Source organism: Neolamprologus multifasciatus, chromosome 14 (genome assembly GCF_963576455.1).
Source record: "Neolamprologus multifasciatus chromosome 14, fNeoMul1.2, whole genome shotgun sequence".
Lineage (NCBI taxonomy): Eukaryota > Metazoa > Chordata > Actinopteri > Cichliformes > Cichlidae > Neolamprologus > Neolamprologus multifasciatus.
In genome coordinates, this window is record NC_140452.1 from 34,404,407 (window position 1) to 34,421,566 (window position 17,160).

At 39.4% G+C, this 17,160-nt stretch overlaps 1 protein-coding gene across 2 annotated transcripts; it reads left to right on the top strand.

Moving 5' to 3' along the window:
- Positions 1 to 22: 22 nt before the first annotated feature.
- dhrs12la (dehydrogenase/reductase 12-like a) lies at positions 23 to 15,213 on the top strand. Of its 2 annotated transcripts, none has more exons than XM_085131652.1 (10): positions 23 to 191; positions 1,756 to 1,889; positions 5,453 to 5,535; positions 5,648 to 5,743; positions 5,833 to 5,914; positions 6,012 to 6,073; positions 7,453 to 7,557; positions 8,484 to 8,574; positions 8,745 to 8,879; positions 14,254 to 15,213. In XM_085131652.1, exons 1-10 carry the CDS (start codon positions 46 to 48, stop codon positions 14,367 to 14,369), a joined length of 1,050 nt encoding a protein of 349 aa, XP_084987778.1. In that variant the 5' UTR covers positions 23 to 45; the 3' UTR covers positions 14,370 to 15,213. The 2 variants fall into 2 exon arrangements, with proteins under 2 accessions (XP_084987778.1, XP_084987777.1); XM_085131651.1 differs by having other exon boundaries at positions 28 to 191; positions 8,742 to 8,879.
- The last annotated feature ends 1,947 nt before the right edge of the window (positions 15,214 to 17,160 follow it).

Here is a 17,160-nt window from a genome sequence, read left to right on the forward strand (position 1 = left end):
TGTCCGCTGGTGTAATGTCTTAGTGCTGCCGCTGGGCGGCCGCTAATGTTTATTCACGAGCTACACGTGGTTTTGGTCCACGGTAAAAGCTGGAGAAGTGAGCGGCGCACAGCGAGAGGCTTCCAGAGCAGCAACATGTCTCTGTACCGCAACTCCGCCTGGTTCCTGAAGGGAGTGACTGAGTTCACCAGGTAAGACATTTGTCCTGTTGTGTGTGCGCTGTGGGAGCCGGAGAGAGTCTGTGACTGTCCTGCTGTGCATCCTCAGTAGTGTGTGTGTTTGTGTGGAGGATCAGCACTCAACTAAAGACTTTTCTTATAACTGAATGACTGAAAGTTGATGGTAAACTATTTATAGCAAGCTTATTATAATCAACTTAAATGTGAATAAAACCATTTTAGTTAACTAAAATAAAAATGAAAACCAGACATTTGAAAGCATTCAAACTATCTAAAGTTTAATATAGTAAAATTTGGTATCACAAACTGCCTGATGAGGGTTTGATGGACGTTTTTATTGAGGCTTTGGTGCTTTTGTGTCGACTGTTTTCAAAAAGTTCTGTTTATATTGTAATATCTAAATTGATTTGACTAACCCTTACCTCTGACATTTGGTATAAATAAAATAAATTCATAAAGACTAAAACTAATAAAAAAAATAATCAAAACCAAGCATTTTCTAACAATACAAAGTAAACTGGAAAAAAAAAACACTCTGGAAGCTAACTGAAACTAAACTGAATTAAAAAAGAAATAAAAATAAAAACTAATAAGAAAATACAAAACTATAATAACTCAAAACCATAGTGACAGTAAGAAACGCCCACTGAAAGCAGTGTAAAGTATGAATAGATTAGGGGGTGGCTGCTGCTAAATGCTTCCTAATGTTAAAGTGAATGTAAATTTCTGTGAATTAACTGTAAGTGTTACAGCACACTATGTATTACTATGTTACAGTATTATCTTAATGATCAATTTTGATGTTTGACATTTGAAAGTGTGAAAATGAGGCTGCAAACTTTAGTCGTGGTTTATGATCACAGATGGAAGGTTTTAGCAACAGACCCCTGAACATCACAGATTTGTGAATCAGTGTACACTTTATACTGACTAAGCAAGAGGTTTGTAGGACCATAACTCAGTTTTTGAACGATAACAGGGCTCTAAGAGCTTTATCAGTCTTATGTGATCTATTGCAACCCCGAGATGCCTTTCCTCATCAGTACACAGCAAGCCAAGTGTTTTGAAGAGGTGCTTTCGTGATTGTTTCCCTTCTCTCCTTTGTTCTGTGTTATCTTATTCTCCTTGAGAGCTGCCCGACAACCCGCTCTGACCCTGCACTAATAGCTCTCTGCATGACACCAGCGAACAGAGCAGGCATTTAACCTCAGTAATTCTCTCTCTGCCTGTCCCCTTTATGCCCCACTTTGACCGCCCTTAACAATGCCATCTAAGACAATGGGGGGAATTGAGGTCCTTGGTGGCACACACGCTTAGACACACGCATACTCATAAATGACTGTTGTTGTCACCGCCATCACTCTCATCCCAAACCTCTCCTTGACAGAGACGATGCCAGGCACACACTTTCCTTCATTGTATCTGTACAGTAAAGCTGTGAGGACATTTACAGTCAGCAGGATGATCTCAAACACACACCCCTCGAACACAGAAGCAGAGCTAAATCTGATGGCAGCAGCAAATAAGCAGGCAGCTGGTATATATATGAAATGCTGTAGGTGTTGATGTTTTACAGGAATGCCTTCTTATCAGCGTCTAAGCGGTTTGTGGAGAAGGACCTGGAGGTGTCTGTGGCTGGACGTTCCTTTATGATAACAGGAGCCAACAGTGGCATCGGAAAAGCCACTGCCATGGCCATCGCCAAGAGAGGTACCACACATACGACCCTGTTTGTCTACAAATCAGCCCAAACATGGCACACAGGAAAGCAACACATAGTAAAATCGCTGAGAGAAAGAAGCAACATGTATGTCCATATGGATCTGTGAATTCATAAAAGGCCCAACTCCACATTTTTTAAAAATTCCAATTCCAACACTAAAAAACACTCAAAAACTCAAGTATTGTTTTTGTAGTTTTACAACACACAAAAGTTAAAATGTAAATAAAAATAAAATGTGATGGTTTGCAAATCTCATAAATACAGATGTTAAACATTTAAACATCAGTTGTTTAAACTGATGCATAATTTTAAGATAAATACGATTTTGAATTTGATGGCAGCCACACGCCACATAAAAGTCGATTGTCACAGTGTAGTGATTGTGTTTTCTTTTCATGATGCTCCAAATGTTTCAGCTGGGGAAAGGTCTGAAAGCTCAGCACCCTCACTCTACTACTATAAAGCCATGCTGTTGTAACAGTATGCAGTTTAACATAGTGAAGCTGAAATATGCAAGGCCTTCACTGAAAAAGACATTGTCTGGATAAGAACTTTAACCTCCAGTGAGCTGTGGACATCTGATCCTGATCCACTGATATCCACGAAAGAATGAAGTCTGTTTTTAATGCAGTCCTTTGGGGCCTGAGGATTAACATCCAATAATAATTTTATGTCTTGTCTTTTGTGCAGAGAATCCAATTACTTTTTTCAAGTAACAAGTAAAGTAAGGGATTACTGTTCCAAAAAAGTAATTAGATTACTGTTACTTTCCCGTAAGCACGCTGCGTTACTAAACCGTGATATTGTTTGGGAGAGTGTCTCGTGACAATGACGTACAAGCGTGCAAGTCCATGGCAGCAACAGACGTGTGTAGACCAACAATGGATAATATGGAGTGTGGGAGAGAGTACAACCATGCAGCGTTTAAAGCTTGAAAGTACTGACATTACTTTGAATTTGATTCTGTAAAAAGTGACAAAAACATTAGCGTCTGGTTTAAACTCTGCGTGGGAAGAAAACTTCTTTCTACAGCGAGAAATTAAACTAATCTGAGAAAGCACCTAGCACAGTGCAAAGGGAATGTGAAATTCACAAAGAAACCCCCGGATCCTACCACTGACATGACCGCTGCAGCACCGGGCAAACCTCCACCCGCCCCACTCCTCCTAAACAGGTGAAAAAAGACTTAAGGGTGACAGGACTTGGTGCTGCTGAATCTTGATTGATTATATTTATTTTTTGCTGTTTTACTTGCATCTATTTGAAAGAGTGAGTGTAAACACACACAAAAAAATTATTTTATATGCTGGAATATACAGAAAATAGGTTTAAGGGTTAAAGAATTTCTTCAAGTCAAAGACAGTTGCATATAATTTAATTTTTGCTTGATGCAATGTGCATAAAGTTAAACGATTAAAACTAATAAAATATGTTTTAAAAAGAGACTTTTTAATTTGATTCAATTTTATATGATGGATTCTGCAGAAAAAACAGAATTAGGCTGAAAGGTCTATTGCTTTATTACGTATTCAGGTTGTGTATAATAAAGTAACTAATTACTTTTGAAAATAAGTAATCAGTAAAGTAACAGGATTACTTTCTTGGAGAAGTAATCATAGGGTGACCATATTTTGATTTCCAAAAAAGAGGACACTTTAAACAACAGCCTTTGAATGAAAACAAACACTGTTGTGACAGTGATGTGCACTGTCTTGTTGGTATATGTATGATTTCTATACATTTTACATCAGATAAAAACTTTGGTTGTAAGATTCAGATAATTATTTTTTAAAAGCTAGACATTTTAAATGAACACATGGGAAAAAATTGAGAATAAGAAAGAAAAGTATTTCTTTGAGCCCCCCTTTCCCTACCTGCCCCCCTGGCAAAACTTTGCTAGATCCGCCACTGCACAGTTTCCAGCTGTCAGCTACATAGAAAAGGATCCTGGTGTTATTAGTCTCTCAGAAACAGTTCATAACTTCCCTTCAACTCATTCATGCCACCTTAAAGGTAACCCTGTTTCTACACCTTTTCAGCTCTGATGATTCAGTAAGGACATCTCCTGGTTTCATCTTCATGTTTCCCTCTCACCACATATCCAAACCGATATCATATCACTATCAGTAACATCATAGCACCCGCCCAGCTGTATAGAAACTCCGTCATGCTAGCTAGTACGCAGTATGAAAAAGTCAGAATAACGAAAATAAACTCCACCTAAACTTGGTTTATATCTGACCGAGATAGACTGCAGGTCATAACTTCTTACTTAAAGTTCAGTTCACCTGACACTCATCCACCTGCTGGCCTCTGAGTTATTTTTACACACCGGCTAGCATCTGGCCAATCCACCACCTTTCATTGTTTATACCGTTACAAAACAACAACAAAACCATCAGCCGTAAAAACAAAAAATCACCATCGGCCCACCGCGCAAATGCCCGATGGCCAGTCCAGCTATGGTCGGTACGAGAGAAATTTCTTTTGCAGTTGGTCTGAAAAGATGCACTTGCGCTTTGGGATCTTTTAAACATCATTAGGGGCGTTGGTGCGCGCTCTGTCCCGTCTGTGAGCGCAGAACAAGCGCTCACAAAGCAGCAGTTTCGGGGATGACATCACACATATGGGTCCTCTGAATACAGGAAAATAAAATACATTTTTATGAATCTCAAAAATCCCCCCGGAAGCCCCGGACAGAACGTGAAAAGCGGACATGTCCGGGGAAAAGGGGACGGTTGGTCACCCTAAGTAATCAGTAATTAGTAACAAATTACTATATTCAAGTAACCTGACCAACACTGCTTTTGTTGACAGAGATCTCGCTCTCCAGTTCATTGAATCTTTTTATGATATCATGTACTGGAGATGAATAGATAGTGAACTTTAGAATTTTATGTTGAGGAAAATAATTCTCAAATTTTTCCTCAATTTTCAGACAGTTTTTTCCAGATTGGTGAACTCTACTTCAGAGTAATTGCGTCTCTAAGATGCTCTTTTTTCATACCTAATAATGTAACAACCTGTTGCCAAGTAACAGGTACTAAAAACAGTCCAGCTGTTTTTAGTACTTGTTACTGTTCCAGCCGTTTCTCCTAACTTTTTTAGGGGACTGTTTCTGTCATTAATTCAAAATGAGGAAATTTTTTTTTTGTCTTAAATTTCTGGAAGTGGGGTTGTATATGACCGGCTAATAATAAAACAAAGTACATTCACAATCGAGTAATCTCTCAAGTGCAGGTTTTAAGGAAGCAAACAGTTCCAAAATAGTGGCCACAAAGCACATTGATGCTCCTTAAAAGACTTTTATAATAATAATAATAATAATAATGGATTGCATTTATATAGCGCTTTTCTAGACACTCAAAGTGCTTTACAATTCCACTATTCATTCACTCTCACATTCTCACACTTTATATTTAAAGATTGTAGTATTCATTCCATTTTTCAGGAAAAGGTTGATTTTAAGGTCCTTCTTTATCTTGTTATTGTATTCAACTGCTTATTTCCATTGCTAGTACCGTGATTTATGTTATGATCTTTGCCACAGGTGGAACGATCCACATGGTGTGCAGGAATAAGGACAAAGCTGAGGAGGCAAGGGCTGATATTGTCAAGGAGACTGGAAATAAAGTACAGTGTGACTCACTTTTCATCAACAAGATAGACTTGCACAAACAACCTTCAGTTTTACACCAGAGTTGACATTGATATTCATTCTGCTAAACGTCTGGTGTCATTACAGGAGGTCTATGTTCATATCCTCGACCTGTCTGAGACCAAGAAGGTCTGGGAGTTTGCTGAGGGCTTTAAGAGGAAGTACAAGTCTCTCAATGTACTGGTGAGCAACATATTAGTCTTTGGGGGTGGGGGGGTGGGGGGGTCCTGGCAACTGCGACGACTGAATGATCATATATTGATATGTTTTAGATCAATAATGCGGGTGCCATCATGAGCCAGAGGGATCTGAATGCAGAGGGGCTTGAGAAAAGCTTTGCTATTAATGTCCTGGGTGAGTCAAAGATCAGACAAGAGGTATGAAGACCAGTCTGATGAAAGGGAAAAATGAAAGATAGTTAATTTGTACTTCAATGTTTGGTCTTCTTCAGGGGTTTATATTCTCACCAAGAGTCTCATTCCACTGCTGGAGAAGAGTGTGGACCCCAGAGTGGTGAGTCAGATCATTCAACCCATGTTCACTGTCAGTCCACATAAAGTATTCACTCCTACAATATTGTGCAAAACTCTTGAGTCACCACCCCTTTCTTTATATTTTGCTTGGAAAATGGGACATAGGTAGGTGATTTATTGAACCTTGTGCCAGAATACATCCAAATAAAGTATATAAGGCCTCAGTTGTGCAAAATTCTAACAAGCTGGAAAGTTAGTATTTGATATGACTGCCTTTGTTCTCAGACTCAGCCTGAATGCTCTTTGGCAAGCTCTCTTTTAATTTCTTTAAGTAGTTTTCAGCAATAGTTCTCCAGGTTTCTTAAAGGACATTCAAAGCTCTTCTTTGTTTTACTGTCTGTCAATATAATCCCACCCTGAAACATCAGCCTTTTCCCTCAGTTTCCCTTCTTTAAGAATGGCTTTTTGACAGTCTGTGATACCACCTCTGATGAGGCTTCCTCAGGTCCTGTATCAGACTTTTTCTAGATTATTTTCTCCTGTTTCCTAAAGACATGACTTAATATACTGCTTTACATCTTTTAGGCCTGTCACTTCTTTTGTCCTCTACCTGTCTAGCTTCCTCAGTTCTTTAAGGACACGCTGGACACTTGTACTTTTTTGTAGATTCGATTAAAAAATGCAAACATTATTTTTTTAATTGACAAGCTGCTCAAAAGATGCAATTTAAAATCATTCTGTTCAACAACATTGGTTCATCCCTTGTGTTATTTGCATTTTTTTGCTTGAAAGATTCATATTTCACTGTTTAGTGGCTTAACAAACAACAACAAAAACACTCCTCTAAAAATGCTCATCTACAAAGCCTAGAGTGGAAAAGTAGCCAATGTCCAAAGAAAAACTTCTCAATGCTGAAGAACTTGTGCTCAAGACCACTTTTCAAAATGACAGAGAATGTCTCGGTCCCTGTAAGCAAAACAAAAAGAAATGAGGAATGTCTCAAGAGTTTTGCACAGTATTGTATATTGTTTTCAGAAACAGTCAGTAAAATATGAGGCTCTGGCCAACATAACTGGACAGTGTAATAATCAGGTAATGAGTCCGAGCTGTTGCATGAGGGCTATTTAATAGGTGAGCAAGGATTTGCACAAGTAAACATTGCAATAACACAATGACAAATAAAATACTAGATCGGCAACACTTAATGCAGGATTAAATGCAGTTGTAGTGATAATAGAGGATTTGGGATAAGTGTGGTTTATTTAGGTTTCTGTATTTGTGATCCGGTTTCAGTACTTTTTTGCTCACTAAACAAAGCATTAAGAGGTGTAACATTGGGTTTTAGGAAACTTTTTTAAGTGTGAATAGTTGGGGGGGGGGGGGGGGTCTACAGATTAATCCTCATTCCCATGTGTTCAGATCACAGTGTCATCAGGTGGGATGCTGGTGCAGAAGCTCAGGACAGGAAACCTGCAGTCTGAGAGAGGCCGCTACGACGGCACCATGGTCTACGCCCAGCACAAAGTAAGACCTGAACTAGAAGCATCTGCTCGTCACAATTGACAAGACTGGTCAGGTTTAACGTCCTTCGGCTGTCTGAGTTCTCCAGGAACCGAGCAAGTTTGAAAAGTTTGAAAATGAGTGAAAACAAGAAGAGTATAATTCTGGTCATTGTATGCTGATCTATGTATCGGAATATGACAATTTTAAGCACAGTCTTTAATCAGATATTGAAAGAACATATTTATCTTTGGTATAGCTGACAGATGATTAAGTGATGATTTATGAATAGATTTAGGATCCACATTATATCAGTGGTTTAAAAATTTATTTCACTTTTAGCTTACTGCTATGTCCAAACGAGAGACATCCTAAATTGAAATTATTAGCTGATGAAGAGAAAATTAGCTGAACACTACTTTTGATTAATTGTGTAATTTTTTTAAGCAATGATCCTCCACGGTTTGCTCATCTTCCTAGGTTTATATGTGTATTGGTTAAATCTATATATTTCTCCACTTTCTGTCACAATCTGAAGCCTCTCTGTTCACTCACTCAGTGGACACAGCAGTGAGAGAGCTTTTCCTGTGGCAGGAGAGCAAGACACCATTGTGAAGTGTTATCAAGAGCTGCTGAATCTAAAGTCTTTGAGTTGGAAGGTAAAGTAAAATGAGTTGATCACTGCTAAGGAGATGAGTCTTGTCACGGTGAGAGGGTATATATCATGAAGAGGTAAACTTGCCTTCCAGAATTCAAAACTGAAAACTTACCCAGTGAGCAAATGTCTGGGTTCAGCCCTGATTGGCAGTTGGATATTTGACTTAAAAGTATCACCTGCAGTGTTAAAGGTTTGGTTCATCGCATGACAAAGACGGGCGTTCACAGTCGATCATTGAGGTACACGGACCGTGCTAGATGCACTCAGACCTGCTTGATGATGTGTGTTCCAGAGGCAGCAGGTGGTGATGACAGAGCAGCTGGCAAAAACTCACACTAACATCCACTTCTCCGTCATGCATCCTGGCTGGGTGGATACTCCAGGTACCACTCACTCACATAAAGTAACATCCGAATGCTTACACAATTTACAAAAGCATTAGATGTATTCCATCTGTGTGCGTATTTAAGTTGATTTGCTCTCTGTTACCTGTGTGTGTGTGTGTGTGTGTGTGCGTGTGTGTGTGTGTGTGTGTGCGTGCGTTTCCCAGCAGTGGCCAATGCTATGCCAGACTTTCATCAATCCATGAAGGACAGCCTGCGGACCCCAGAGCAGGGCGCCGACACAGTGGTGTGGCTGTCTGTCTCTGAGGCTGCTGTCAAAAACCCCAGTGGACGTTTCTATCAGGGTATGTTTTACAATGCAAAATTCTTTTTTCCCCTTAATATGAACACAAAAATCCAAAATAAATGATCAAGATTTCCATTTAGGAATGTAAATTGGTAAGACAGAGAGAATAGCACAGCTGAATTGTGTATTGAACAGTAGTGAGATGAATGAGCTGCATGGGGTGTGCGTATGTGTGGATTTGGCCTGTGTCCATTGCAGCTGGAGGGGACTGCTTTGGTGCCAGATACCACCAAGGAGAACTCACACACAGATGCACTTTTTCATACGCACACTCACAAAATGTCCCTAGCGGCCTTGAAGAGAAAGGTTGTTGTCTGACAGCACTCTGCAAACTAGACATACATAAATGCAGTCACTTATAATAATAATTTCATCATAATAAAACAAAAAGTGACAGCAACTTGCTGTAACAACTGGAAGAAAGCCATAGATGGCTCTAATTTTTTAAAATTGTAATTAATTTAATTGGATTACTGCAACTCCCTTTTAATCGGGCATGGCCAAGGCACTTTGCCATGCCTGCAACTGGTGCAAAATGCTGCAGCACGGTTTTTAAATGGTAAATGGAAAATTTGAGCATATTACTCCAGTTCTGGCCTCCTTACACTGGCTTCCAATTGAATTTAGGATCTATTTTAAAATTATTTTACAGCTATCTTTTTTAAAATACTGGTCTCGCACCTGTATATTTGTCCAATCTGCTGAAGCCCTATGTCCCTCCTTATTAACTCCGGTCAGCTGAGTAGCTGTTGCTCTCAGTCCCTAAATCATGGCTAAAACTTAGAGGAGAATTCTCTACTGTCAAGTCAAGTCATCTTTATTTATATAGCACATTTGAAAGACATCAAGTGTCGGCCAAAGTGCTGAACAGAGGGATAATGTGGCCCTGAATATGGCCCTGAAGCTTTGAAATGCTTGTCCTCTTCACATTAGGCAATCTACTTCAGTGCTGGTCTTTACATCCAGGTTAAAAACTAATTTTTATTTGCTGACTATGGCCTCAGTGGGTAACTGACACTGTGTTGTTTTTAAAGTGCTATATAAATAAGTTATGGTATGGTAACAACTGCCTGCTTGAGCTTTTGCCAACTCATATACTTTGAAATTCAGACATATTTGAGGTGTTGGTGTACGTGTTGGCGCTGCTTTTGTGGTGACCTACAGCAGGCGTTTATTGTGTTTTCTAACTTTGTGGGGGGAGTTTTGTTGTTTTTAAATTCATTTTTTTTTTTTAAACTTTGTTTTTAACCTTGTTTTTAACTTGTGAGTTAACGGATTGTTTCCTTGATTTGTTTCTCATGTGTTTTTTTCCAAGATGGAGATTTTCTACCCTTCGTTCAGTCTCACAAACAATTAAACCTGAGGCACTCTGGATCCTCCTAACTTTATTTTTTATGTGATTCTTTATGTGATTCTAACTATTGTAATCTTAAGAAATCACTGAAAAAATTCTTTCAATATGTCACCTGTCCTACAAAGCATAATAAAACGCTGGATTTGTGTTACGGACCAATTAAGGGAACATATAAGTCTGTGGCTGGACCGACAGTAGGTTCTTCAGATCACGACATTGTTCAACTCCTCCCTGCTTATAGACCTGTGATTAAGAGGGAGATGGTCTGTGTGAAGCGGTCAAAAGTCTGGACAAAAGACAGTTCTCTTGCCCTTTGCTGGTGTTTTGATTGCACTGACTGGTCCTTGTTTCAAAAGAGCTCTTCTGACTTGGATGAACTTACTGATGTGGTGTGTAGCTATATTCCTTTTTGTAAAGACTCTGTGATTCCATCTAGAGAATTTAAGAGAGAGACTTTAACAAATAACAATAACAAACCGTGGCTCTCCAAAGAAGTCAAGGATCTGATTCTTAAAAGGAAAATTGCTTTTAATGAGGTTGACGTTTCCCCTGTGAGGATATTGAGGAAGGAGGTGAAGGTTGTAATAAAGAAGCCTAAGATGAGGTACAAAAATAAGATTGAGGCAGAACTCAGTAGTAATAACCTTAAGAGAGCTTGGTATGGTATGGAAACCATGACAGGGCTACAAACAAGGGGTAGCTGTAACATTTGCTTAGATGGGTTTACCTCCAACAACCATTTGGCAGATAGTTAGTACTTAATCTTCGTTTTGAGAATCTTGATCGTTCTATGCAAACGAGTACACTAAGAGAAAGGACTGCCATTCTCACATCATTTTTTATTGATGAGAGGGGTGTAGCTAATCTCTTTAGACACACTAAGAGTAAGAGTCCTGGACCTGACAACATCTGTGGACAGGTACTGAAAACTTGTGCTGATCAGTTGAGTGTGATTTTTTGTATCACATTTTTTCTCTTTCTTTAGAGTTACAGACAGTATCTAAGATTTGGAAACATGCTGTCATTGTTCCAGCTGCTAAGGGCAGTTCCCCTATGGTACTGAATGATTTTAGACCTGTGACTCTGACTTCTTTAGTGATGAAGACCTTTCAATGTCAGCTGAACATCACCTTGACCCTTTCCAGTTCACCTATAATGCAGGAAGAGACATGGGGGATGCTGTTGTCACACTCCTGCATTTCTTGTATAAGCATCTTGAGGAGCCTAACACTCATTCAAGTTTATTATTTGTTGACTTTTCATTTGCATTCAACACAATTCAGCCCTCCTAACTTGCCGATAGGCTTTATAATCATTTTAAGCTTGACCATAGTCTGATCAGTTGGATACTAGACTTTTTGACAAATAGGTCACGGATTGTGACCTATTAGTCAAAAAGGTTACAATCCGTGACCTTTTTGACTAATAGAGATAAGGCGCAGTTGGTGGAAGCTAAATCTCACTACAGCAGACACTTGCTTATCGAGTTTGAGCGAGCTATCCAGCAGTACACCCAAGTTACTTACATAGTCACAGGAAGAGCTAGCAAAAGGACCCAGGGCAGCACAAAGTTGGACACGAGGGATTTTACTGTTGAATACTACAATCTCAGACTTCTTATTACTTATTACTACTGATGCTTATTACTCAGGAACCATTCTTTGACCTCCCGCATGCATTCTTAAAAGTAGTGCAGGGACACAGCAAGGTCGTCAGTAAGTTCAAAATAGATCTGTATGTCATCGGCGTAACAGTGGAAGGCGATATTGTATTTTTCAAAGATTGCGCCTAGAGGGAACAAATACAATGAGAAAAGAATAGGGCCTAAAACTGATCCTTGAGGTACACCGCAACAGACCGGTGCAGAGGAAGAGGAGAAGGTGCCCAAGTTAACCGAAAAGGACCTGTCAGCGAGGTATGAATCAAACCAGTCAAGGGCAGTGCCTCTAATACCCACAGTGTGCTCAAGTCTTAATAATAGGATGTTATGGTCCACCATATCAAAAGCCGAAAACTAAAAAACACCTCTTAACCTTTTGAGTTTGGTGTATGGCAGAGTGCTGTGGACACCCAAGTTTGTGATTGCGTAGAATTTTTAAATCAATACCATGGTTCACCTACTGAAAATCTCAGTGAACTTGACTTCAAGGTCAGAGTTCCACATTTATAACACAGGTATGTCTACTAGGAGGCTAAACAGTAGCACTGTATTTATAAAGAATTACAAACAAAAATTATTATCCAATTTATTGATTGATTGATTTCCTAATTGAAAATTGAAGTGATCATTATTGGAGCAGTTTAATAAATTTTTGTAGTGTAATTTGCTGTTAATATCCTTTTTCAACCCCAGTTTGTGTTTTTGTCACTTTTGCCCGGGGTCAAAGAAGCAATGCTGGAGATTGCTTCCGTGTTCTCTTTTAGTGTCAATACACGGGAACCAGTTAGAGAGGCCAGGGTTGAAAAAGGGATGCCGGAGAACCTCCGAGGGTGTTATCCGCTGGTTTGCATCCAAGGCCAACATCTGTTTAATAAGGGTGACAAATAAATGTTGGCCATTTTCAGGTTCTCTTCCAACCTTCATTATCTGTTCGAGGTCATCAAGACATTTACGTTTTAAATATCGAGTCTCCAGGGATTGATATCCAGTCTCGTACTGAAATTGTTGGTCGCTCTTAAATGTCCAGCGCTGTTTGTTGTAGCTGTCTTCAATGAAATAGTCATCAGTGTAGATGCCAGAGTCAAGAATATGATCTTTTGGCCTCATGTATCCATGAGGGCATCATTTGATGGATTGACTGCAATGGCATTCATCTATTCTATGGGACATATTTCCATGCCATTCCAATGATTTATCCCAATGTCACATCTCACATTCAGCTTGTCAGCCTCTAATTGAGTCTCTGTGATAAGAAGCGCAGAGTGCAGACAGAGGAGGAGCAATCAATCTCTCCTCTGTGGTCACAAGTGTAAATGTTTAGATGTATAGCCATGTTACTTCCCATGTTAACTTGCACATCCATTAGAAGGAGCCAGCAGGTCTATAGACTCCCTCTGACCTGTTGGGCTTTTATCAGTGGGAGACTCTGCACCTGGACTCACATGTTTGTGTGCGTGGGTGTGATGAGTATTGATCAGTTCACAGGTGAGGGGTAAATTGTGCATTTTCTCTATTACAGAGTGCAAACTTTGATTTGTTTTACAGAATTATGGGTGTATATCCAAGTGTGACTTCCTTTGTGATTGTTTTTATGTCACAGGTCAGAACTGGGAGACACTAGAAGGTCGATGGGATTGTGACATAACCACCACAACCATCTCCCAACACACACATGCGTACACACACACTCCTCTCTCCCATAAGGAATGCCATTTTTCAGTCTGATGCTGACTTTCCTGTTTGAATTAGAGGTGCAAACATCAGTCTGCTGTGATAAATTGTGTTTATCCAGGGCCAAAGGATCAAGGCGACTGTAATAGTGTAAATTGATGAAGAAACAAAGAGAGGCACAACAAATGAGAGTGGAAAAAAATCCCAATGAAGTCAACATTGTATTTTGGCTGCTACAGAGAAAGGACAAAGAAGCTGAATGTGAAGCAGAAACAAAGGGATGGATGGATTTTAGCTTGAGTCAAAGAAGAGCAAGGCATGGGGGCATTAAGAGTGTCTGGAGGCCACACTTATCTCTTTCAGTGAGAGTAATGTGTGGGCTCACAGAGAGAAAATTAAGATGTGCATTTAAGGAGAAGCATGAACAAATCAATGAGCAGTTTAACACCACTAGTCAAAGGGGTGCAGGATACTTTTAGGGTAAGACCAGACTGGCGTTTGGATATGTGCTGATTTTCCACGACAGGTTATATGAAGGCTGATTTAATTCCATATTCCCCCTGATAAACAATTGAAATCAGTTTTCTTTGACATGAAAATCAAACCATTGGTTAGACAACACAAAAGTTTTTGTAAGTGCAACCCATCATGTTAACATCAGTGTGTGTGTGTGTGTATTTGCAACAGACCGGAAGATGGTGTCCACCCACCTGCCTTTGGCCTGGACCCACAGCTCCCCTCTGGAGGAACAAAAGTTAATGTCTGTACTGGAGGACTTAGCCAAGACGTTTCAGTCACACTAAGTAGGCACGAGACCAATACAACACTAACGCAACAAGTTTACACCGACTGAGGCTGGGCTCAGATTTCTTTCTTTTCTTTTTTTTTAAACAAAACAGATAAAGTTCCCCAGGTGATGGAGTAAGAATGAATCTTTGGTGCTCATTTAAAGTGGCAGTGCTATCTGTAGCCGCTAGTTTTAAGTAGTGAGTGCTAAGATGTTTGGGAATCCCAGCCTCATAATGCCAAACTAAAGTCACAGATGATGAAGGGATTAGCGAGATTTGTAATGCTTTACTACTTACATAAAGAAGCTTTTATATGTTTTTCAGACTTTATGAGAACTAAACACTTTATTGTAGAAGTGTTTGATAGTGATGCCTTTATAAGTGAGGTATTGTGTCGATTTGGAGATCCCTCATAAAGCACAGACAGCACAACCTGTCACTGAGACTTTATTAAAGTTGTCGATCAGATGGGAATCTGATGGGACCAAAGTCACACACGACCAGCCACGGGTTCAGTGTCCTGCTTGTGTTCTGATGACTTACAAACGTAAGCATGTGTGTTTGAAAGCTCTGTAAGTAACCTGTGTATTTGCTTTACTGTAGTGTAGTTTTTGTAATGTTCAGGCTGAACCCAGACTGGTATTGTGCTGTACTCTTTATGAGCTTAGACACACAGTGCAGCAGCATCACTTGACACACGCAATAAAATCTGTAGATTTATATTTGGTGATATCTGCCGAGCACCTTTAAAAAAAAACAAAAAAAAAAACCAACCCAAACAAACAGTGTTTTACTTACTGTGACTGCACTTGACTTTCTTGTAAATGCTTGCTTGAATAAAGAACAGCAGTGCTCGTTTTGTGTGAGTTTGTTCAACAGTTCTTACAAGTGGAAAGAAAAAAACCCAACAACCCACAGTCAAAGAAAGATATCAAATATTTTATTGGGCATCATATTTTTCTCTCTGTGCTCTGGCCAGAGGGGACAGAGAGACCAAAGTCAGCTCCGTATTGTCAACAGTATTTCAAAATACAGTTATCTGGAGATATTAACATCTTGTCTGGAACAGCAAGTGTCTTTTACAAGCAGTTGAAAGAGGAAAAAGTCAAGACAGAAATCAGCTTACAGAGTTTGATATTATGGGAGGTGGTGTTGTGGAATATGAGTCACGTTTTACATGTTAAAGTGGCCTCTCGTCCATTTTAGTGTTCGCTGAACTAAAAACAACAAAAACGACTCCCGTTCAAGACTGTGAAAGAAAAGGAACTAAGACATTAACCACAGGACGAAAAAAAAAAACCCCAGCTTGCTTCTGGCACTGGCAGACAAGTGTTGAAGATCTACTTTGTTCGCCATTTCTGCAAACAAAGAATCCAGGAGTTTCTCATTATCTGCTGTGCCTCTGACAGAAGACATGATAAGAATTAATGACTGGAGGAGACTTTAATGAAAGGAGAGCACTGACTCCTAATTGTACAGCAGCAGGACCATCAACCTTGTTGATCCCTAATGAATCATGGTGGTGTGTTTTTTTTTCCCCTAACAATACTTTGGGGTAGGACTGAAAGAACAGTCTGCCAACATTGATCAACTGCTCATCAGCCAGTTGCAGTTGCCCATTTCAGATACCACAGAGGCTCAGATAACAACAACAGCCTTGGAAATAAGTGAATACACATTTAAGCTGCACTGAGATTATCACATTAATAACGACTCAATTACAAGCAGAAAAACCCTAAGGCTGAAAACATGGAAACCAGTTCTTCAAATGGTTACTTGAGGCAGGCTCTGTCCTCACAGACCCCCGTGTAGGAATGGACAACTTTACAGCAGAAATAAACACGTTCATTACTGGTAACAAGAAATGTTTTTTTGTCTCTATAGCTACTTTCTGCAGTTGTGACAAAAGTTAGGGTAATTTTCTTCAGCACCCACCCCCCCCTTTTTTTTTTTTTTGGTTTAAATTACGTTTGGGCATAAAGTTTGGATTATACTGTCAGCAACGTGCCAGTGTTGTTCACTTTTCTTTCTGGTGTGAAAGTAAAACAAATAAATCAGTGGCCCTGAGAGGTCAAAACACCGGAAACTCAAAAAACACTGCAAAAGTACACAAAGTACAACAGAAGAAACAAAAAACATGCAAAAGGGTAAAAAAAAAAAAAAAAAAAAAAATTCAATAGAAAACCAACCTCAAAAAAAAAACAAAAAAAACCAGAAACGCAACAAAAGTGTTTTTGGGGAGACGGACCAGCTGTGGAGGTGACAAACTTCTTTCAAAGGTCTTTTTATTAGACAAAGGTTCCAATACAATGTATACAATAACACAAAATGCTTCAGAATATTCCAAAATTTCAATCTTGTTCCCACCCTAACCCCTAAAACAACAAATAATTGGCAGCCTGCTGCCCAACTGCCCAAAACAAACAGAAAAAAAAACCAAAACAAACAAAAGCAAAAAACAACAAACAGACTCATAAAAGGAAAAAAAAAAAAAAAAAAAAAAAAAAAACAAGGGGGGGGGGTTCCTTGGACTACTCAGTAACAGTAGTTGTGGGCCTTTCAAAGAAGTCCAGAAAGGGGGACCACAGTTTATAAAATTTATTTTTAGACCCACGAACTGTATATCTAATTTTTTCTAAATCCATACAAGACATTACATCTTTTAGCCATTGCGTGTGTAAGGGGGGAGAAGAGTCTTTCCACTTCAGCAGTATAGCTCGCCTGGCCAACAATAATGAAAAGTTTAACGTTTTGAGTCTGGAGTTGGACAGATTCAGATTCTGGACCGCACCAAACATAGCACAGA

Coding starts and splice junctions, on each gene's coding strand:
- dhrs12la (XM_085131651.1), top strand. CDS start 46: ATGTTTATTCACGAGCTACACGTGGTTTTGGTCCACGGTAAAAGCTGG. Junction 1,890..5,452: donor CATGGCCATCGCCAAGAGAG/GTACCACACATA, acceptor TCTTTGCCACAG/GTGGAACGATCCACATGGTG. Junction 7,558..8,483: donor TGGTCTACGCCCAGCACAAA/GTAAGACCTGAA, acceptor TGTGTGTTCCAG/AGGCAGCAGGTGGTGATGAC.